The sequence below is a fragment of the Tasmannia lanceolata genome, unplaced genomic scaffold, assembly GCF_043159265.1.
Source record: "Tasmannia lanceolata isolate RefF3 unplaced genomic scaffold, GAP_Taslan_0.1 ptg000004l, whole genome shotgun sequence".
NCBI classification, from domain to species: domain Eukaryota; kingdom Viridiplantae; phylum Streptophyta; class Magnoliopsida; order Canellales; family Winteraceae; genus Tasmannia; species Tasmannia lanceolata.
The window spans coordinates 5,158,671-5,181,733 of NW_027518681.1; the positions used below are offsets into that span (position 1 = coordinate 5,158,671).

Below are 23,063 nucleotides of genomic sequence, written 5' to 3' on the forward strand. Positions count from 1 at the left end.
GATAAACTCCTGTGAGTTTAGCATTCCTCACTAACTGAATAGAAAATCAACTTGCTAAAAAACTACTAGATAAGAAGAACAAAATCTTGTAGAAGATAAGACTACCCATGACTCCATGAGACCTTCAAACTTTCAATACTAAGTGATACAACAAAATATCTAAAAAATCTTTTTTTTGTTGGCATGACAAACTATTTACTGTTTTGAAAGAGAGAAGGGAAGAACTGGAGCCCGGACGGGTGTGGCTCTTCACCATAAGTCTCGCGTTTGCTCCCTGGAGACGTGTGATAAGATCCCGCCCGAGCTTACCCGATGCGTGTGGTTTACGGGCTATTGCGCGCATCTGTAGGGAATAGTCCTACTTCCAAAGGGCGTGGGGACACCCTACGTCACCAAAAAAAAGAGAGAAGGGAAGTTTCCTCTTTCCGTCATTTCATATTTATTTTGATAGAACGGGAGCACCTAAACTTCATGTCAATCAACTATCATTACTGGAAAGAAAAACCACGTGTTACATCAGTGAAGTGCTTATAAAGACTCGATCTCATCACTACTTGTCTCATAATCACACCTTAGTTAAGATAAGCTCTTCATCTCCCCTTCCCTGTCCGCCCCATCTTCTTGTTCCTCTTCGCAGCATCTTAGAAAAATTTCAACATGGCCAATCACCTTACAACCGTTTCAAGCAGTCAAACATTGAAGCTGACTATTACCCGGCGATCAGCAAATTACCAACAAAGCTTTGCAAATTATGATTTCATCCAATCACTAAAGAGTGACTATAAGGTAATCAATGGAATTCGTAATGTTTTACCCATAGTTTCAAAATCCCAGACCCAGAATCATTAATTAATTATTAACTCGTCCAAGTTGGCTCCTTTTTACCTTGGCTGTGTTCTTGTTCTAGTCCTCAATTTGTTCTATAAATTCAATCAAATTAAACTGCTTTTGACTCTCTCGAGTACTCGACTATATCAACCAAGTACTCAGGCCACATTAATTGGTTACTCAGCCGCATCACGCCAAGTCAACTAAACTTTGCTTTGGCTGCGTTTCGAGTTGTATCTGTGTTTTGAAACATTGATTTTCCCATCTTTAGCAATGTGGATTGTACTAACTTGTTGGGTGTTTGTAGGGTGAGATGTACGAGAGGCACTTCAAAAAGCTCAAGGAAGATGTGAGGTGTTTGCTCGTAAAAGTAGGCCAAAGTGTAGATCGACTGAACCTGATCGATACTCTCCAATGCTTAGGGGTTGGGTATCACTACAAAAAGGAGATCCAGGAAGCACTGAGGATAATATCCATAAATGACTACAGCATGGGAGATGATCTCTATGCTACGGCTCTTCGGTTTAGGCTACTTAGACAACATGGGTTTGAGGTCTCACAAGGTGAATATGCTCTCCATGGTTGCAACTTGGGTCGGGTAGGGTTGGGCTTTTGCTAAAAAATGAATTGGAATCAACCCGAACCCGACACGCTTTTATGGTAAAAGCTCAACCCGAATTCCCAAAAAATTGACCCAAGTTATACCCAGTGACTTATCCACACAATGTTGCCTGTAAACTTGTTATGGATCTCTGACCTTTGCAGTGTTAATTTGTGAGAGACAGATGTTTTCAATGGCTTCAAGGATGATAAGGGTGATTTCATGGCATCACTTTGTGAGGATACGAAAGGTATGTTGAGCTTGTATCAAGCATCACACCTTGCTTTTGAAGGAGAAATTGTGATGGATGAGGCCAGAACTTTCACGACCATGCATCTCACGGATGCTCTCAAAGGGAAGGGCATAGAGCAAAAGCTGGCAAGACAAGTAGAGCATGCCTTGAAGCTTCCATTGCATTGGAGGGTGCCAAAGTTAGAGGCTAGGTGGTACATAGAAGAAATATACCTTAGAAAAGAGGACATGAGTCCTTTGTTATTTGAGATGGCTAAGCTTGATTACAACATGGTGCAAGCCATATACCAGACGAACGTTAAAGCAATGTCCAAGTAAGAGAATAATAGTTTCAACTGAAACACCTCTATTTGTCAATCTGATTTTTTGGGCACGCCCAATCCTTGTCAGGCCCCAATCCTTGTCAGGGCCCATCAGATGAATGGTTTGCATCATCCAAACAATGTGGGCCCTCACTGTATTTTTGGCCGACGAAGTAGATAAAGTGTCTACATGATCGAGTGGAAACATTTTTCCCTATATATAAGATATTTGCTAGGAACCATCGCAGAAGGCATTTCACGGACCGGCTGTTGCATGAGAGAACAACCACATAGGTTGAATTAAATGAAGAAGACAAAAAGTGAGCCTATGTGGCTGGTCTCTCATGCAACAGCCGGTCCGCAAAATACCGTCTGCAATGGTCCCTAGCAAATCCCTATATATATATAGAGGGGTGTCACTCTCCGTCGTTTAAATAGTGAGAGCGAGAATTTATAGAGGGAAATAATATCTCCACTCCCTTGTTTAAATAGTGAGAGAGAGAATTTATAGAGGGAAATAATATCTCCACTCCCTTGTTTAAATAGTGGCACAACTTTCTTCGCCCACTTTTTATAGAGGGGTGTCACTATCAAAGCAAGGGATGGAGGTTGAATAGGAATTTGTGTGGGTGTGTAAGGTACGTCTAGGGGTGGCAAAATTGGCCAAACCGAACTGGAACCTAGCCGAAACCGAACCAAAAATTCGGTTTCGGTTTGGTTAAACCAAACCGAACGGATTCAAATTTTGGTTTGGTTCGGTTTGGGGATCAAACCGAACCGAAACCGAATATTTCCAATGATTATGAGTAACGGGTGGCAAAATTGGCGGAACCGAACCGAACCGAAAATTCGGTTTCGGTTTGGTTACCAAACCAAACCGATTCAAATTTTGGTTCGGTTCGGTTTGGGGGTCAAACCAAACCGAAACCGAACCATTGCCACCCCTAGGTACGTCCCAATGGAATTACATTGCTCTTATCTGATGTACTTATCATGGCTTAGGTGGTGGAGGAAATTGGGTCTTGGTAACAACCTGAGCTTTGCTAGAGACCGTTTGACGGAGTGCTTTTTATGGTCTATTGGAATTTTCTCTGAACCTGAGTCTGGGTACTCCAGAGAAGTGAATACAAAAGTGATTCAACTAGTAACATCCATTGATGATATCTACGATCTATATGGAACCTTGGGAGAATTAGAGCTTTTTACTGATGTTGTAGATAGGTTTGTATTTCAATATTTTGCCTTTTTTCTAGTAGAAAGTTTTTCAATACTTGTCTTAGTTCTTCTGAAAATATGTCGTATTTTTGTGTCCTTCCCTTAGCCATTTCACTTGGCACTTTTGAGTCCAAGAGATTTCCTCATGCAAGATGATCCTTTTATGGTGATGATTTTTTTTAGATGGGATGTTAACGCGATGGAACAGCTTCCAGATTACATGAAGATATGTTTTCTGGCTCTCTTCAACACTGTCAATGAAATGGCATATGACACCCTAAAAGAGCAGGGATGGGAAATCACCCAGTATCTAAAAAAAATGGTATTGCATTCATTTTCTTCATTTAGTGATGTAAAAACTAATTTCATTCTCATTCTTGGAGGTGTTACAGATATTTTCATACGTTCAACTTATCTAGTGAGTGTTTTTGTGTAATTTAGTGGGCAGATTTATGTAAAGCAGACCTCGTGGAGGCAAAATGGTACAACAATAAGTACACACCAACCCTTGACGAGTATCTTAACAATGGGGTGATTTCGATAGCCGGATCCGTCATACTAGGACATGCTTATTTTTCACTGAAACCAAAGATAACTAAGGAAGCACTAGATTGCATAGAAAACAATCCAAATGTCGTTCGTTGGGCATCGATGATTGTTCGACTTTCGGACGATTTGGCGACTTCTACGGTACATTTTAGTTGGCAATCTTGTTTCCTCTACCATACTGGATGTTAAACTACTTGTCTAAACTCATTGGCTTCATTGTGTATACATATGTATTTTTTCAGGCGGAACTGGAGAGAGGTGATGTTCCCAAATCTATTCAGTGTTACATGTATGAAACTGGTGCTTCAGAGGCAGTTGCTCGGGAACATATCAGAGGCTTGATTAGTGATACATGGAAGAAGATGAATAAAGATTCAATCTCTTGTTCTCTGTTTCCTGAACCTTTTATCAGTGCCGTATTGGGCGGGGCACGGATTGCCCATCAGTGTTACCAAGAGGGCGATGGATTTGGTGATCCAAAAAACCAAACCAAGGAGCAAATCATGTTTTTGTTGGTTGACCCCATCCATTTCGGTTAAAGAATAATATGCCCAATTTGGTTTTGGTAGTTGATGGGGTTTGGTATTAGTTTGACACTAGTGGTTATCAATATGTGCCTAAATGTATTGTTATCTGTTAAAGAGTGTGTGGACATAAGATTTGTATGTAATCATGTAAATCCTTCCCATCGGGATTTACAGCAAATAAAGTTAACAAAAAAGAGGTGCTTTTCTGTTATTTTGGTATTATAATTTCTCCCCAAATATTGCCTTTTTGTGGTTTTTTTTGTATTGTGGGTTGATGTCGCCTTTTTTGTTTTAATCTCTTTTCTTCTGGAATAAATTCTGTTACTTTCTTCAAAAAAATACACTCTCACTTCAAGTGCAAAACACTCTCTCCCCTTAATCCATCGGTCTCCTCACACGTGCACTTGAATCGCCCCATGGGTTTATGCATTCTCCATCCTTTTCTTTAGGAAAGGTTATGAGGATTTTCTTCCTTTTTTTATCTTGTAAAACTGCAAACAAACTCACTGGACAAGCAGCTCCATATCTGCCCCTTTTTTCTCAATCTCTTGCAAATCATCCTTTGCTTTTGTCCACCCTCTTCCTCCACGCTCTTTGTAATACCCAGCCCTACACCTGTCTCTCGCATGCACCAACACATGCGAGAGAAGGCTGTAGAAAGTTAAAGATAAGGCTTGAGTTGTTTTTAATATATTTTATGCCTGATGTTAGTAAAAAGGTCATAAAGTTGGTTAAAATTACAAAGTTGCCATCCAATAGAGATAAGAAGCAGAGAATTATGTTTGTTTTGCTCTTATGTGGGTTATGAGAAACATGTCTGCATCCCTTTTTCTCCCTGATTTGAGCATCGAATATTTTCAAAACCCCTTCCTTGCTATAATCTAGCTGCATATTTCCTCCACACATCACTTCACCGGAAAACTGCTATTTTCCTCGAGTAAGCATTATTTGATATGTTTTTTTTGATTTGTTTATTTTCTTCACTCAAATACCTAAAAGTTAATGGTCTTTGGGCATATTGATGATCAATGGATGAATTTCTAAGATGGGATATTAAGGGGGATTCATTTGTGTATTTGATAACTTAAGTGAAACTTGAGATTGTAAATTTTATGTTTTTGTTTTGTGTGGGGTGTAGTTGAGCGTGACGGGTCACAAAAAGAGAAGGGAAAGGCCGTCGCAATTAAGTGATGTGATGCACCTTTAGCGTGTTCTGTATGTGCATTTCATATTAAGACTATAAAAATTTGCATTGTTTTAGCATGATGTGATAAATTGTTTCTATCAGTAATAGTAAATTATTTTCTTAGCTATAATCTAGCTGCATATTTCCTCCACACGTCACTTCACCGGAAAACCGCTATTTTCCTCGGGTAAGCATTATTTGATATATTTTTTTTTATTTGTTTATTTTCTTCGCTCAAATACCTAAAAGTTAATGGTCTTTGGGCATATTGATGATCAATGGATGAATTTCGAAGATGGGATATTAAGGGGGATTCATTTGTGTATTTAGATAACTTAAGTGAAACCTGAGATTGCAAATTTTATGTTTTTGTTTTGTGTGGGGTGTAGTTGAGCGTGACGGGTCACAGAAACATAAGCGAAAGGCCGTGGCAAGTGATGTGATGCACCTTTAGCGTGTTCTGTGTGTGCATTTCATATTAAGACTATTAAAATTTGCATTGTTTTAGCATGATGTTATAAAATTGTTTCTATTAGTAATAGTAAATTGTTTTCTATGCATTGCTGGGTATATATGTAATTGCACGATGTCGGTATTTGTGAATACCACTCGTGGTTTGGCTCATGATGGATGATACGTGTTTGTAGGCCCGCCAATGAGATAAAAATTCTTTGGCCCTCTTATGTCAATGGAGGTAAAATAATTGACCATGTCGACTTGTATTAGATATCAGACTGCGAGAATGCAGTGTTTGTTGACGACCATGCCTATTACATGAGCATATGTTCATCTTTTGCCTATTCCGATAGCATGATCAGTATTTTGATATTGTGATAGCAAAGTAATTGAGTTTGCATCCTGTGATATATACCTAGTAAATTGTAGTTTATGATTTGATAATTGTATTTGTTCTTAGTTTACAAAACCGTATAGACCATGTTTTTGTTGTGTTATGTTACTTATCGGCTTTCAAGCTGATATGTGATAAATAATTTTTTTTTTAGACACTGAGACTGATCGTGGTGAGGGATCCACCATGTACTTGCGGGATTTTCTGGACTAGGTTATATGTGATCTTTTTGACATTTTGGGGATGTGAGTATGTTGTTATAGATAAACTAATGTAATATAAGGGGTTTTAAAGTTTGTAAATAAGAATTTTGGTGGTTGTTTGTATATAAGGTTTTAGAAGTTTTAGTTGCTCTGAATACTACCCAAGTAAATTGTGAATGTATCTTTGGTGTTATATTAATGTTTTGTAAGAAAGTCTTGCGTGCCTGTGAGGTCTTATTTTGCAGGTACGCGGCAATTGCCGTGCCTTCGGTTCGAGGGCGTGACATTCTTCCTGTCTTCCATCATTGGATTCTTATTAAACAAATGCAAACCCATAAAAGCTACGAAGAAATGAAAATCCAAATGGAAGAAATAATACATGAAAGAAAAAAAAGGTGAATGGCAAACTCAAAAGAAAATACAGAACAATAGTGCATGAAAGAAAAAAAAAAGGTGAATGGCAAACTCAAAAGAAAATACAGAATACCTTTTTCAGGTCAAGCTCAGGCCCATGGACCATTGTCCTGTTGCTTCAAGGAAATTCGTCTGCCTCCTTTTTTTTTCTTAAGAACATCCAGCGGAGGAGGCGCTATTGAAATGGTTGAATGTTATTGGAAAAGCCAAATTAATAGGGGATAATGAAATGTTGGCGGCAAAATCTTTAGGAAATTGAAAATCAAAATTGAATTAGTATGGGATAAATTTTAGCCCTGATTTAGTAGGGGGTGACTGTTGGTGGGAAGATTTCTTCCCTCTCACATTAGGTAGTTGGAAAAGCTGAACTAATAGGGAGCATATCAGCGGCAAAATTTGCTCAAATCAAAATTGAATTGGTAAGGAATAAATTTTAGCCCACGAATTAGTAGGGGATGATAAATAGGCGGGAGATTAAAAGTTAGCGGTTGAGAACCGACTTTCTAGGAGAAAACCTTTTCCCGGAAAAAAGGCGAATGACAGTGGAAAGTTAGCTGCTTTAGTATAGATAGATAGATAGATATTAAAAAGAGCACTACTAGGAAAACGGGATTCCATTCTTGGAAAAAAAGGGCATCAATTATTGGGCCATGTCCATTAAAATACAAATGGAGGGAGCTCAAATCCCCATAAAAGCAATAAATACACATAAAAAGGATCAAATCAACGGTCATTTCACTCCAGCTTTTATTCTCTAAACGGAATCCTGTTTTCAAAGTGTTTTCCTATTAAAAATAAGGGGCTTTTGAAAAGAAGTTCTGTACTTTGGTTTATTTGCGAAAAGAATCTTCTAGTTTTGCCATTTGCAAATAGAGTCATCAGACATCATGTTGGAGGGAATTTTGTAAATCAGGTCATGCCATCAATTTGACCAAAATAATCTCGGTGGATTTTTTTTTTTAAGAGGAAGTCTAGACTGAAGGGAGCCCTTGCAAAAAAGAGGTAAAAGGGCCATCACCATCATGCATTAATAACGGCTGAAAAGTCAAACATGATGGTGATGTGTGTCACGCCCCGAACCCAGAATTTGAGGTAAGGCGCACGTGACAGCCGCCGCACGCCCATAGGGTCGCCCCCCACAAGCATGCAAGGCTCCTTTACAATCAACTATTCTCAACATTCAGAGCAACTAATAAATGCGGAAAATTTAGACTCAATTAAAGCTCAAATGAAATACATATATAGGTCCATAAGTCTAAATCCAACAATACTTATTCGATAACAGTCACCTTAATAAAATAACAAAAGTCTCTAACTCGAATAATGAAAGAAAGCAAGAAATTTCCTAAGCTCTAATCCAAGTGCTTGATCTCAGCAAGTCTCCTGTCGCTCCTCTGTATCTGAAAATTGTTAAACCACATAATGAGCTAACAGCCCAGCCGGTTTTCCAAATCCAAGCCAGCTAATAGGAAAACGAAAACAATGCTGGTGCGGAAAAGAAGTAACATGCCATAAAATTTAGCCAATGCAGAAATTGATAAGAATCAAGAAAATCATTTCTACATAAGCTAAATAAGAAAAATACATGTTTTTACAAAAACGGTTCCAACCACTCGGTTATGCAGTTTTCCACTTTGAAATCAATGACAAAGAATATATATTTTCAACCACTTGGTTGTGCAGTTTTCCATTTAGAAATCAAATACTTAACAGTTTTCTCTGTGGCCAATTTCCAACCTTATTGGCAAGTAGCGTAACCCAAGGCGAACACTCGTTCGCAGGACTCACAGGTCCAAAAGAGCGCAATGTCACAATATCAATAGCCAGAGGACTCCCTACTGGCCGCCCGAGATCAACCTTGCGGGTAGATAAAATTTGACCGGTCTACGTGATCACGTCCAGTGTACTCACCCACTGGTAGGTTGGGCACTAGATCCCCACCAGAGATCAACCTTACTGGCGGAATCCATTCCATACCAAGACTGTATACAATTATAGATAGAAGCAATTTAATGTTTGCAATACCGTGCCCTAAATTTTGTAAACGCTTCAAGTCATAGGGGACTCCCCCCATTCCAATCTATGAAAACCATATCGTAAACAAAGTGCCTTTCAAATTGTTGCTTCATGAATTCTAGTTTTCAAAATCATGTTCTTCATAAAGCTTTTTATGTATAGGAATGAAAACATTTCAAGACTAAAGGATACCATGCATAATGACATTCAACTATTTAGAATGACATACTCAAAAAACGGTCAGTGAGAATCTTCTCCAAAACAAGTTCCAAGTGAGAGTAGATATGCAAAAATTGTAATAGAAAGCTTTCAACTTAGCTAAATGTAAATATTTGATAATACATTGACATAGGGTAGGATCACCTACCTTAAGCGCTACTCCAAGAATTTCCTTTAGCGAAGTACCCAGTTTGAAACTTGCGGCTGCTAAATTAGCAGAGATTCACCAACGGATGGAGTTTATGGGCGAGATCCAATGCTATTATAGAACTATCAAGAAATGCAACTTTTATAAGTTGTTTGCAGATTTCTTGAATCCGCACAATGAGGGCAGCAGAGGCTTCCAATGGCTAAAAATATAAAAATCTACTTGAGACAAGAGTTGCAAGGTAAGGCTCATCAGTTTCTAAACCTTGGAAGCAAGCTTCAAGTGGCAAAAGAAATCCATTGCAAGTCTAGGGTAGAAGTAGATATCATAAGGCTTCTGTGCATTTTGAAACTCACAACCCTTCTCACCTTCTATATGATTTCCCTCAAGATTTTAGTGATTTTCGTTCATGTATAGAGGCACCCTCTTTCCTAGAAAGTAATTCAAATCAATTAGGCAGTTACCATTACATTTAGTGTCTTACTTTATTAAGAATAGAATCCTAATTAAATAGAGAATTAAAGACCTTCAATTAGCCTATGAAGCAGCTCCTTTCTAAAGATACGATAACCCAATATTTCCCCCCATAGGAACTGTCCAAAACGATGTGGCTCACATGCCCTTTTCGTTGCAAGAAATATTTTGAAACAAGGAATTATTGACCTTCCCTTTTTCCTTTTTGAAATGTTTGCTACCTTATTTTCTGTTAGCTGAAAATCCATAGGAGGAAACCTACCAAGATTGAATCTTAAAAAGATAGAGATTCCTAAAAAATCCTACTCATGTGGAAGATTCTATTCAAAGCCAAATTTAACTTTAGTGAAGGTGTTATATACGGTCAACCTTATTGTGCTTTCCAAAATGAGCAGCCTTTTAAAAGGTGTTTAAATGGACTTCACTCCATTGATGATAATAGCACCCTTTACCATTTTCAATAAAATTAATCTTAAGTTCATTTGGTATTAACACCCATTTCAAAGAAAATTCACAAGCTTCATTTTGGCAACGACACTCATTTCTAAGCAATTAATCCTAAGCTTAATTTTTGGTAATGACACCCATTTCAAGAAGTTAAAACAAGTTCAAGCATTGGGGCCGGGTGTTACAATGTGCAGCCAATGGGGGAGCCCTTTCACCTCTTTTTTGCAAGGGCTCCCTTCAGTCTAGACTTCCTCTTTTTTTAAACTCATAAAAAGACCAAAATGTTATAAATGGGAAAAGACAAAAGTTACCTTATAAAAAGACCAAATTACCGATGACAGTCAGTGATAAGTTTTAAACCATGGGTGTGAGAATAACATTTCTATCAGCATTTTCCCGGATCTTGTTCACAAATCAGTCTATCTTTAATTGTTTAAAATCCACATGAGAAGAACAAAGTCTTGTAGAAGATGGGTAAATATCTAGAAAATCTAACAAACAAACAAACGAGTTTCCATACCGTGCCCGACCGTCAAGTACCCTTTTTATTTGATCACATGTTTTCAATTAAAAGGCCAATAAAACGACTCCTAAAATAAGAGTCCAGTCAAGAAGATTACATTACGTAGCCAACTTGAGTTTTACAATTCAAGGCAACCCCAACAATTGGCATGACAAACTATTTACTGTTTTGAAAGAGAGAAGGGAAGAACTGGAGCCCGGACAGGTGTGGCTCTTCAGCATAAGTCTCGGGTTTGCTCCCTGGAGACGTGTGATGAGATCCCACCCGAGCTTACCCGATGCGCGTGATTTATGGGCTATTGCGTGCATCTGTCGGGAATAGTCCTACTTCCAAAGGGGGTGGGGACACCCTACGTCACCAAAAAAAAAGAGAGAAGGGAAGTTTCCTCTTTCCTCCCTGGAGACGTGTGATGAGATCCCACCCGAGCTTACCCAGTGCACGTTATTTACGGGCTATTGCGTGCATCTATAGGGAATAGTCTTACTTCCAAAGGGGGTGGGGACACCCTACGTCACCAAAAAAAGAGAGAAGGGAAGTTTCCTCTTTCCGTCATTTCATATTTATTTTGATAGAACGGGAGCACCTAAACTTCGTGTCAATCAACTATAATACTGGAAAGAAAAACTATGTATTACATGAGTGAAGTACTGCTTATAAATACTCGATCTCATCACTACTTGTCTCATAATCACACCTTAGTTAAGATAAGCTCTTCATCTCCTCCTCCCTGTCCGCCCCATCTTCTTGTTCCTCTTCGCAGCATCTTAGAAAAATTTCAACATGGCCAATCACCTTACAACCGTTTCAAGCACTCAAACATTGAAGCTGACTATCACCCGGCGATCAGCAAATTACCAACAAAGCTTTGCAGATTATGATTTCATCCAATCACTAAAGAGTGACTATAAGGTGATCAATGGAATTCGTAATGTTTTACCCATAGTTTCAAAATCCCGGCCCCAGAATCATTAATTAATTATTAACTCGTCCAAGTTGGCTCCTTTTTACCTTGGCTGCGTTCTTGTTCTAGTCCTCAATTTGTTCTATAAATTCAATCAAATTAAACTGCTTTTGACTCTCTCGAGTACTCGACTGTATCAACAAAGTACTCAGGCCACATTAATTGGTTACTCAGCCGCATCACACCAAGTCAACTAAAGTTTGCTTTGGCTGCGTTTTGAATTGTATCTGTGTTTTGAAACATTGATTTTCCCATCTTTAGCAATGTGGATTGTACTAACTTGTTGGGTGTTTGTAGGGTGAGATGTACGAGAGGCACTTCAAAAAGCTCAAGGAAGATGTGAGGTGTTTGCTCGTAAAAGTAGGCCAAAGTGTAGATCGACTGAACCTGATCGATACTCTCCAATGCTTAGGGGTTGGGTATCACTACAAAAAGGAGATCCAGGAAGCACTGAGGATAATATCCATAAATGACTACAGCATGGGAGATGATCTCTATGCTACGGCTCTTCGGTTTAGGCTACTTAGACAACATGGGTTTGAGGTCTCACAAGGTGAATATGCTCTCCATGGCTGCAACTTGGGTCGGGTAGGGTTGGGCTTTTGCTAAAAAATGAATTGGAATAAACCCGAACCCGACACGGTTTTATGGTAAAAGCTCAACCCGAATTCCCAAAAAATTGACCCAAGTTACACCAGTGACTTATCCACACAATGTTGCCTGTAAACTTGTTATGGATCTCTGACCTTTGCAGTGTTAATTTGTGAGAGACAGATGTTTTCAATGGCTTCAAGGATGATAAGGGTGATTTCATGGCATCACTTTGTGAGGATACGAAAGGTATGTTGAGCTTGTATCAAGCATCACACCTTGCTTTTGAAGGAGAAATTGTGATGGATGAGGCCAGAACTTTCACGACCATGCATCTCACGGATGCTCTCAAAGGGAAGGGCATAGAGCAAAAGCTGGCAAGACAAGTAGAGCATGCCTTGAAGCTTCCATTGCATTGGAGGGTGCCAAAGTTAGAGGCTAGGTGGTACATAGAAGAAATATACCTTAGAAAAGAGGACATGAGTCCTTTGTTATTTGAGATGGCTAAGCTTGATTACAACATGGTGCAAGCCATATACCAGACAAACGTTAAAGCAATGTCCAAGTAAGAGAATAATAGTTTCAACTGAAACATCTCTATTTGTCTATCTATTTGCTGATTTTTTGGGCAGGCCCAATCCTTGTCAGGGCCCATCAGATGAATGGTTTGCATCATCCAAACAATGTGGGCCCTCACTGTATTTTTGGCCGAATAAGTAGATAAAGTATCTACATGATCGAGTGGAAACATTTTTCCCTATATATAAGATATTTGCTAGGAACCATCGCAGAAGGCATGTCACGGACCGGCTGTTGCATGAGAGAACAACCACATATGTTGAATTAAATGAAGAAGACAAAAAGTGAGCCTATGTGGCTGGTCTCTCATGCAACAGCCGGTCCGCAAAATACCTTCTGCAATGGTCCCTAGCAAATCCACTCCCTTGTTTAAATAGTGGCACAACTTTCTTCGTCCACTTTTTATAGAGGGGTGTCACTATCAAAGCAAGGGATGGAGGTTGATTAGGAATTTGTGTGGGTGTGTAAGGTACGTCTAGGGGTGGCAAAATTGGCCGAACCGAACCGGAACCGAGCCGAAATCGAACCAAAAATTCAGTTTCGGTTTGGTTAAACCAAACCGATTCAAATTATGGTTGGGTTCGGTTTGGGGATCAAACCGAACCGAAACCGAATATTTCCAATGATTATGAGTAAGGGGTGGCAAAATTGGTGGAACCCAACCGAAACCGAACCGAAAATTCGGTTTCTGTTTGGTAAAACCAAACCGAAAATTCGGTTTCGGTTTGGTAAAACCAAACCGATTCAAATTTTGGTTCGGTTCGGTTCGGTTTGGGGGTCAAACCGAACCATTGCCACCCCTAGGTACGTCCCAATGGAATTACATTGCTCTTATCTGATGTACTTATCATGGCTTAGGTGGTGGAGGAAATTGGGTCTTGGTAACAACCTGAGCTTTGCTAGAGACCGTTTGACGGAGAGCTTTTTATGGTCTATTGGAATTTTCTCCGAACCTGAGTCTGGGTACTCCAGAGAAGTGAATACAAAAGTGATTCAACTAGTAACATCCATTGATGATATCTACGATCTATATGGAACCTTGGGAGAATTAGAGCTTTTTACTGATGTTGTAGATAGGTTTGTATTTCAATATTTTGCCTTTTTTCTAGTAGAAAGTTTTTCAATACTTGTCTTAGTTCTTATGAAAATATGTTGTATTTTTGTCTCCTTCCCTTAGCCATTTCACTTGGGACTTTTGAGTCCAAGAGATTTCCTCATGCAAGATCATCCTTTTATGGTGATTATTTTTCTTAGATGGGATGTTAACGCGATGGAACAGCTTCCAGATTACATGAAGATATGTTTTTTAGCTCTCTTCAACACTGTCAATGAAATGGCATATGACACCCTAAAAGAACAGGGATGGGAAATCACCCAGTATCTAAAAAAAATGGTATTGCATTAATTTTCTTCATTTAGGGATGTAAAAACTAATTTCATTCTCATTCTTGGAGGTGTTACAGAAATTTTCATACGTTCAACTTATCTAGTGAGTGTTTTTGTGTAATTTAGTGGGCAGATTTATGTAAAGCAGACCTCGTGGAGGCAAAATGGTACAACAATAAGTACACACCAACCCTTGACGAGTATCTTAACAATGGGGTGATTTCGATAGCCGGATCCGTCATACTAGGACATGCTTATTTTTCACTGAAACCAAAGATAACTAAGGAAGCACTAGATTGCATAGAAAACAATCCAAATGTCGTTCATTGGGCATCGATGATTGTTCGACTTTGGGACGATTTGGCAACTTCTACGGTACATTTTAGTTAGCAATCTTGTTTCCTCTACCATACTGGATGTTACACTAGTTGTCTAAACTCGTTGGCTTCAATGTGTATACATATGTATTTTTTCAGGCGGAGCTGGAGAGAGGTGATGTTCCCAAATCTATTCAGTGTTACATGTATGAAACCGGTGCTTCAGAGGCAGTTGCTCGCGAACATATCAGAGGCTTGATTAGTGATACATGGAAGAAGATGAATAAAGATTCAATCTCTTGTTCTCTGTTTCCTGAACCTTTTATCAGTGCCGTATTGGGCGGGGCACGAATTTCCCATCACTGTTACCAAGAGGGCGATGGATTTGGTGATCCAAAAAACCAAACCAAGGAGCAAATCATGTTTTTGTTGGTTGACCCCATCCATTTCGGTTAAGGAATAATATACCCAATTTGGTTTTGGTAGTTGATGGGATTGGTATTAGTTTGAATATATGCCCAACTGTATTGTTATCTGTTAAAGAGTGTGTGGACATGAGATTTGTATGTAATCATGTAAATCTGTCCCATTGGGATTTACTGCAAATCAAGTTAACACAAAAGGGGTGCTTTTCTGTTATTTTGGTAGTATAATTTCTCTCCAAATATTGCCTTTTTGCGGTGTTTTTTTGTATTGTGGGCTGATGTCGCCTTTTTGCGGGGACTTCTCATCCCTGTTGTAATCTCTTTTCTTCTGGAATAAATTCTGTTACTTTCTTCAAAAAAAAAGAAGGGTGCTTTTCTGTTATTTGATATTATAATTTCTCTCCAAATATTGCCGAAATACATTGTTAATGACACAATACAATTTACTTTCATACTAAATGCCACTAAGGAATTCTTTTCCAACCTATACGGTCAAAATTGACACAATTGCCCCCCAAAGAGACCTTTCAATCCTTCAACTCTTGTAAGGCCGCAGAAGAAGAGGTGGCCAATTCAATAGAAAGTTCAGCTTTTGTCAACTAATAGCTGCTAATTATCTTAAGCCCTTTTTTAATGACGATTTACGATTTTGAAACACCGGAATATCCACCTCTCAAGCAGTGAAATCAAATTTTACATTAGCTCCAGATCCACAACTGAAATAGAAAAAGAACAATCACCAACAAGATGTACTTCAATGCGTATGCTAGAAGAACTAGAATACAAAATAAGAATAATAAAAAGAAGCCTTCAAAACATGGAGAAAATGGGGCAAGTTGGAACTTTGCTTCAAGCTTGCACACAATAGAGCTTCAATGGAGATCTCTCTAGTTGAGAATCTCTACAAAAAATTCTAGCAAAAAGAAGTAAATGAAGGTTGGCTGTCTCCCTAGAAAATAGAGAGTTAATGGCTTTGGAAAGTGGCAATGGGTATGGAAAAGTGGAGACATAATTGCTTAGGAAAGTGGTGGTGGAATTAGAGTTTCTAAATAGAGTTTGAATTTGAAATAGGAGGCAAGTGGGAAGTTTTAAGAAAAGATGGAGCAAACATATGTGACTCATGTGCAAGCTAGGTCAAACAAAACTATAGAAAGAGTAAAAGTAACAAAGCAAAACTCTATTTCTTTAGTCCCACATCGGTTGGGAGAAAAGTTGGAGGTGATTGAAGAGGCTATTAAAAAGTCTCCCCTCCTCTTGCTTTCTACGAAAGACCTCATGTGAGTGAGGCCCTCAAGGCATGGCCTACAAGGCTAGCCTAGGGTAATATATATATATATATATATATATAAGATAAGAATCGAGTGAGGCCCTCAAGGCATGGCCTACAAGGCTAGCCTAGGGTAATATATATATATATATATATATATATATATATATATATAAGATAAGAATCGTTGGGAACCAACGGTCAAATCCCAACGGTCTAAAACAAGTTTAAACTTTTGGTCCAACGGTCACTTCTACCGTTGGGAAGGCGTGCCTTACCGTAAGAAACTCTTGGGGTGTCTCATGTCTTTTATAATATTATAAAAGACGACAAAGACCAGTGGGGAAAAATAACTTCAGTTCTTCCCTGCAATAACAATCCCCTCTATTCTGTTTTCTACAATTTCTGCATACTGGTTGCTTTAAATTTGGGGTGCAGCCCTTATTCTTAGTGTAGACATTGTATCCTCGGGACTTATTTCATGGTAGCCACCTGCATAAGTGGGGAAATTAAAGTCTTTAAGAGAAAGCCTTTTGCATGCCTTGCCTACTTTATCTTCTTTCTTTTTATTACTTATTATTTGATTCTTCCAAATCTGTTTCTTCATTCCAAATTTTACCATCACAACCCACAAGCAAACCACTAAGGTTCCGACCCACACATGCTAGGCTTATCCAAGGAGGAGTGAGCATGTCACGGGGCCAACTCCTCCTAAGAAGTTTGGCCAACCAACCCTCTCAACCAGGAGTGCCCACCAAAAGTTCTATTATAGACTACCCCTGAAGAATTCACTAGACATTGATGGCCCAAAATGCTAACTGCGTCCCCGTGACATGGAGTGCTCTTCGAAGACTGGGTTGCCCTCAACTATTTCCCCATGACACTAGGGTTGCAACTTGAGTCGGGTGCGGGTAGGGTTTTCCGGAACCCACCCTACTTAGGAAATTATACTGCGTCGGGTAGAGTTTTTTTATGAGAAAACCCAAGATTGATAAATCTGATTTTAATGGAGATAGTTTTTCACGTTACAAACGTGACCGCCACCTTAATGAAAGCAAATATGTCAATATATTAAAAATAGCACTACTAGGAAATCGGGATTCCGTTCTTGGAAAAAAAAGGGCATTCCTCACTAACTAAATAGAAAATCAACCTGTTAAAAAACTACTAGATAAGAAGAACAAAGCCTTGTAGAAGATAAGACTACCCCAGAGACCTTCAAACTTTCAATACTAAGTGATACAACAAAATATCTAAAAAATCTAACAAACAAACGAACGAGTGGCCGACCGTCAAGTACCGTATGGGCGCACCACCATGTTATTTGATCCGACATGTTTTCAATTAAAAGGCCAATAAAAAGACTCCTAAAATAAGAGTCCAATCAAGAAGATTAGATTACGTAGCCAACTTGAGTTTTACAAACTCTTTATTGTTTTGAAAGAGAGGAGGGACTTTCCTCTTTCCGTCATTTCATATTTATTTTGATAGTAGTAAGTACCGGCAACCCGTCATTTCATATTTATTTTGATAGTAGTAAGCACTGGCAGCACTTAAACTTCAATTCGTGTCAATCAACATCATTACTGAAAAGAAAAACCATGTGTTACATGAGTGAAGTGCTTATAAATAGGGGTGTCAACGGATCCACTTCGGATCGGATCCACCTATGTCACGGTCACGATCCATTCAAATTCCTTATCAGTCGGATCGGATTCGGATTGTTCTTCAGATCCTACTTTCCACGTCACGAGCACGATCCATTTTAAATCGGACTGTCCATCGGAGTGTCCTATTATGTCATACTAAGCTTAGTACACAATTAATTTTTTTTAAAAGGAATTAGAATGTCAGTCCACCATAAAGAAAAGCAGTGATCGACTTCAAAGAAGTGACTAAAAACAGGGAAAAATATGTATCCACTATCCAATATTCTAAGAAGATAATAGAAACCAAAAACTTAGCAGGAGTTTTTCGTGCATACTACTCGGATGCTGGGAAGGCAAGGGTGCTGTGATGGCGAGAGTGAAAACAATGACTAGCGATAGCGAGGGTGAGAGCAATGACTAGGGACAGGACATTAATTAATGTCAATGGAGTAGATGGGTTATGGTTACCAATAGGAAGATGAGATGTTCGTTCCACAAATGGGGAAGGGATACTTACACGGGAAGGAAGAGGAAATTTATTTCGAAAAGGAGATTTCATTCAGTAAAGATGGAAACCGGTAACTACTAAAATAATATGACTATTTTGACGAGAATACCCCCACTTAACATTGATGTTGCAATGATTTTGAGGGTATTTCTGTAAGATGATTTTGGACGATAGGAAGATGAGAAGTTCGTTCCACAAATGGGGAGGGGATACTTACACGGGAAGGAAGAGGAGATTTATTTCGAAAAGGAGATTCCGTTCAATAAAGATGGAAACCGGTAACTACTAAAAGAATATGACTATTTTGACGAGAATACCCCCACTTAACATTGATGTTGTAATGATTTTGAGGGTATTTCTGTAAGATGATTTCGGATCGTGACTGTCCCTAAGGACTTTCGCAGCATGCCTGGATCCGATCCAAAAGTTTTCGGATCATATGATTGGGAATCCGAAATATGCCCATGGACCCTCTTGGTATGCTTATATCCCGTTCATTAAAGTTTGGATTCGGATGGTCCATCGGACTGTCTGGATCAATTGACACCCCAACTTATAAATACTCCATCTCATCACTACTTGTCTCATAATCACACCTTAGTTAAGATAAGCTCCTCATCTCCTCTTCCCTGTCCGCCCCATCTTCCTGTTCCTCTTCGCAGCATCTTAGAAAAATTTCAACATGGCCAATCACCTTACAACCGTTTCAAGCACTCAAACATTGAAGCTGACTATCACCCGGCGATCAGCAAATTACCAACAAAGCTTCGCAGATTATGATTTCATCCAATCACTAAAGAGTGACTATAGGGTGATCAATGGAATTCGTAATGTTTTACCCATAGTTTCAAAATCCCGGCCCCAACATCATTAATTAATTATTAACTTGTCCAAGTTGGCTCCTTTTTACCTTGGCTGTGTTCTTGTTCTAGTCCTCAATTTGTTCTATAAATTCAATCAAATTAAACTGCTTTTGACTCTCTCGAGTACTCGACTGTATCAACCAAGTACTCAGGCCACATTAATTGGTTACTCAGCCGCATCACGCCAAGTCAACTAAAGTTTGCTTTGGCTGCGTTTTGAATTGTATCTGTGTTTTGAAACATTGATTTTCCCATCTTTAGCAATGTGGATTGTACTAACTTGTTGGGTGTTTGTAGGGTGAGATGTACGAGAGGCACTTCAAAAAGCTCAAGGAAGATGTGAGGTGTTTGCTCGTAAAAGTAGACCAAAGTGTAGATCGACTGAACCTGATCGATATTCTCCAATGCTTAGGGGTTGGGTATCACTTCAAAAAGGAGATCCAGGAAGCATTGAGGATAATATCCATAAATGACTACAACATGGGAGATGATCTCTATGCTACGGCTCTTCGGTTTAGGCTACTTAGACAACATGGGTTTGAGGTCTCACAAGGTGAATATGCTCTCCATGGTTGCAACTTGGGTCGGGTAGGGTTGGGCTATTGCTAAAAAATGAATTGGAATCAACCCGAACCCGACACGGTTTTATGGTAAAAGCTCAACTCGAATTCCCAAAAAATATCCACACAATGTTGCCTGTAAACTTGTTATGGATCTCTGACCTTTGCAGTGTTAATTTGTGAGAGACAGATGTTTTCAATGGCTTCAAGGATGATAAGGGTGATTTCATGGCATCACTTTGTGAGGATACGAAAGGTATGTTGAGCTTGTATCAAGCATCACACCTTGCTTTTGAAGGAGAAATTGTGAAGGATGAGGCCAGAACTTTCACGACCATGCATCTCACGGATGCTCTCAAAGGGAAGAGCATAGAGCAAAAGCTGGCAAGACAAGTAGAGCATGCCTTGAAGCTTCCATTGCATTGGAGGGTGCCAAAGTTAGAGGCTAGGTGGTACATAGAAGAAATATACCGTAGAAAGAGGACATGAGTCCCTTGTTATTTGAGATGGCTAAGCGTGATTACAACATGGTGCAAGCCATATACCAGACAAACGTTAAAGCAATGTCCAAGTAAGAGAATAAAAGTTTCAACTGAAACATCTCTATTTGTCTATCTATTAGCTGATTTTTTGGGCACGCCCAATCCTTGTCAGGGCCCATCAGATGAATGGTTTGCATCATCCAAACAATGTGGGCCCTCACTGTATTTTTGGCCGACTAAGTAGATAAAGTATCTACATGATCGAGTGGAAACATTTTTCCCTATATATAAGATATTTGCTAGGAATCATCGCAGAAGGCATGTCACGGACCGGCTGTTGCATGAGAGAACAACCACATAGGTTGAATTAAATGAAGAAGACAAAAAGTGAGCCTTTGTGGCTGGTCTCTCATGCAACAGCCGGTCCGCAAAATACCTTCTGCAATGGTCCCTAGCAAATCCATATATATATATATATATATATATATATATATATATATATATATATAGAGAGAGAGAGAGAGAGAGAGAGAGAGAGAGAGAGAGAGAGAATATCTCCACTCGCTTGTTTAAATAGTGAGAGAGAGAATTTATAGAGGGAAATAATATCTCCACTCCCTTGTTTAAATAGTGGCACAACTTTCTTCGTCCACTTTTTATAGAGGGGTGTCACTATCAAAGCAAGGGATGGAGGTTGAATAGGAATTTGTGTGGGTGTGTAAGGTACGTCTAGGGGTGGCAAAATTGGCCGAACCGAACTGGAACCGAGCCGAAACCGAACCAAAAATTCGGTTTCTGTTTGGTTAAACCAAACCGATTCAAATTTTGGTTTGGTTCGGTTTGGGGATCAAACCGAACCGAAACCGAATATTTCCAATGATTATGAGTAAGGGGTGGCAAAATTGGCGGAACCGATCCGAAACCGAACCGAAAATTCGGTTTCTGTTTGGTAAAACCAAACAGAAAATTCGGTTTCGGTTTGGTAAAACCAAACCGACTCAAATTTTGGTTCGGTTCGGTTTGGGGGTCAAACCGAACCGAAACCGAACCATTGCCACCCCTAGGTACGTCCCAATGGAATTACATTGCTCTTATCTGATGTACTTGTCACTTTGGTCTTTTGAGTCCAAGAGATTTTCTCATGTAAGATTATCCTTTTATGGTGATGATTTTTTTTAGATGGGATGTTAACGCGATGGAACAGCTACCAGATTACATGAAGATATGTTTTATGGCTGTCAATGAAATGCATATGACACCCTAAAAGAGCAGGGATGGGAAATCACCCAGTATCTAAAAAAAATGGTATTGCATTAATTTTCTTCATTTAGTGGTGTGAAAACTAATTTCATTCTCATTCTTGGAGGTGTTACATACGTTCAACTTATCTAGTGAGTGTTTTTGTGTAATTTAGTGGGCAGATTTATGTAAAGCATACCTCGTGGAGGCAAAATGGTACAACAATAAGTACACACTAACCCTTGACGAGTATCTTAACAATGGGGTGATTTCGATGGCCGGATCCGTCATACTAGGACATGCTTATTTTTCACTGAAACCAAAGATAACTAAGGAAGCACTAGATTGCATAGAAAACAATCCAAATGTCGTTCATTGGGCATCGATGATTGTTCGACTTTGGGACGATTTGGCGACTTCTACGGTACATTTTACTTAGCAATCTTGTTTCCTCAACCATACTGGATGTTACATTACTTGTCTAAACTCATTGGCTTCATTGTGTATACATATGTATGTATTTTTTCAGGCGGAGCTGGAGAGAGGTGATGTTCCCAAATCTATTCAGTGTTACATGTATGAAACTGGTGCTTCAGAGGCAGTTGCTCGCGAACATATCAGAGGCTTGATTAGTGATACATGGAAGAAGATGAATAAAGATTCAATCTCTTGTTCTCTGTTTCATGAACCTTTTATCAGTGCCGTATTGGGCGGGGCACGGATTTCCCATCACTGTTACCAAGAGGGCGATGGATTTGGTGATCCAAAAAACCAAACCAAGGAGCAAATCATGTTATTGTTGGTTGACCCCATCCATTTCGGTTTTGGTAGTTGATGGGGATTGGTGTTAGTTTGACACTAGTGGTTATCAATATATGCCCAAATGTATTGTTATCTGTTAAAGAGTGTGTGGACATCAGATTTGTATGCAATCATGTAAATCCTTCCCATTGGGATTTACTGCAAATAAAGTTAACACAAAAATGGTGCTTTTCTGTTATTTTGGTATTATAATTTCTCTCCAAATATTGCCTTTTTGCGGTGTTTTTTTGTATTGTGGGCTGATGTCGCCTTTTTGCGGACTTCTCATCCCTGTTGTAATCTCTTTTCTTCTGGAATAAACTCTGTTAATTTCTTCAAAAAAAAAAAGGTGTGCTTTTCTGTTATTTGATATTATTATTTCTCTCCAAATATTGCCGAAATACATCGTTAATGACACAATACAATTTACTTTCATACTAAATGCCACTAAGGAATTCTTTTCCAACCTATACGGTCAAAATTGACACAATTGCCCCCAAAGAGACCTTTCAATCCTTCAACTCTTGTAGGGCCGAAGAAGAAGAGGTGGCCAATTCAATAGAAAGTTCAGCTTTTGTCAACTAATAGCTGCTAATTATCTTAAGCCTTTTTTTAATGACGATTTACGATTTTGAAACACCGGAATATCCACTTCTCAAGCAGTGAAATCAAATTTTACAT

At 39.0% G+C, this 23,063-nt stretch overlaps 2 protein-coding genes and 1 pseudogene across 3 annotated transcripts; all 3 read left to right on the forward strand.

Annotated features, from left to right (window-relative positions):
- The first annotated feature begins 582 nt into the window (after window positions 1-582).
- On the forward strand, window positions 583-4,493 carry LOC143875752 (alpha-terpineol synthase, chloroplastic-like). Its single transcript, XM_077377355.1, has 7 exons — window positions 583-786; window positions 1,136-1,391; window positions 1,614-1,995; window positions 2,986-3,204; window positions 3,382-3,520; window positions 3,640-3,888; window positions 3,990-4,493. The coding sequence occupies exons 1-7, from the start codon at window positions 658-660 to the stop codon at window positions 4,284-4,286; spliced, it is 1,671 nt and encodes a 556-aa protein (XP_077233470.1). The 5' UTR covers window positions 583-657; the 3' UTR covers window positions 4,287-4,493.
- Window positions 4,494-11,380: 6,887 nt separating this feature from the next.
- On the forward strand, window positions 11,381-15,284 carry LOC143875753 (alpha-terpineol synthase, chloroplastic-like). Its single transcript, XM_077377356.1, has 7 exons — window positions 11,381-11,663; window positions 12,013-12,268; window positions 12,490-12,871; window positions 13,744-13,962; window positions 14,140-14,278; window positions 14,398-14,646; window positions 14,748-15,284. The coding sequence occupies exons 1-7, from the start codon at window positions 11,535-11,537 to the stop codon at window positions 15,042-15,044; spliced, it is 1,671 nt and encodes a 556-aa protein (XP_077233471.1). The 5' UTR covers window positions 11,381-11,534; the 3' UTR covers window positions 15,045-15,284.
- A 4,319-nt stretch (window positions 15,285-19,603) lies between these two features.
- LOC143875905 (alpha-terpineol synthase, chloroplastic-like) lies at window positions 19,604-22,518 on the forward strand (annotated as a pseudogene). The gene is made up of 5 exons (XR_013250238.1): window positions 19,604-19,853; window positions 20,051-20,431; window positions 21,522-21,579; window positions 21,757-22,005; window positions 22,111-22,518. The product of XR_013250238.1 is annotated as an alpha-terpineol synthase, chloroplastic-like (transcript).
- Window positions 22,519-23,063: the final 545 nt, after the last annotated feature.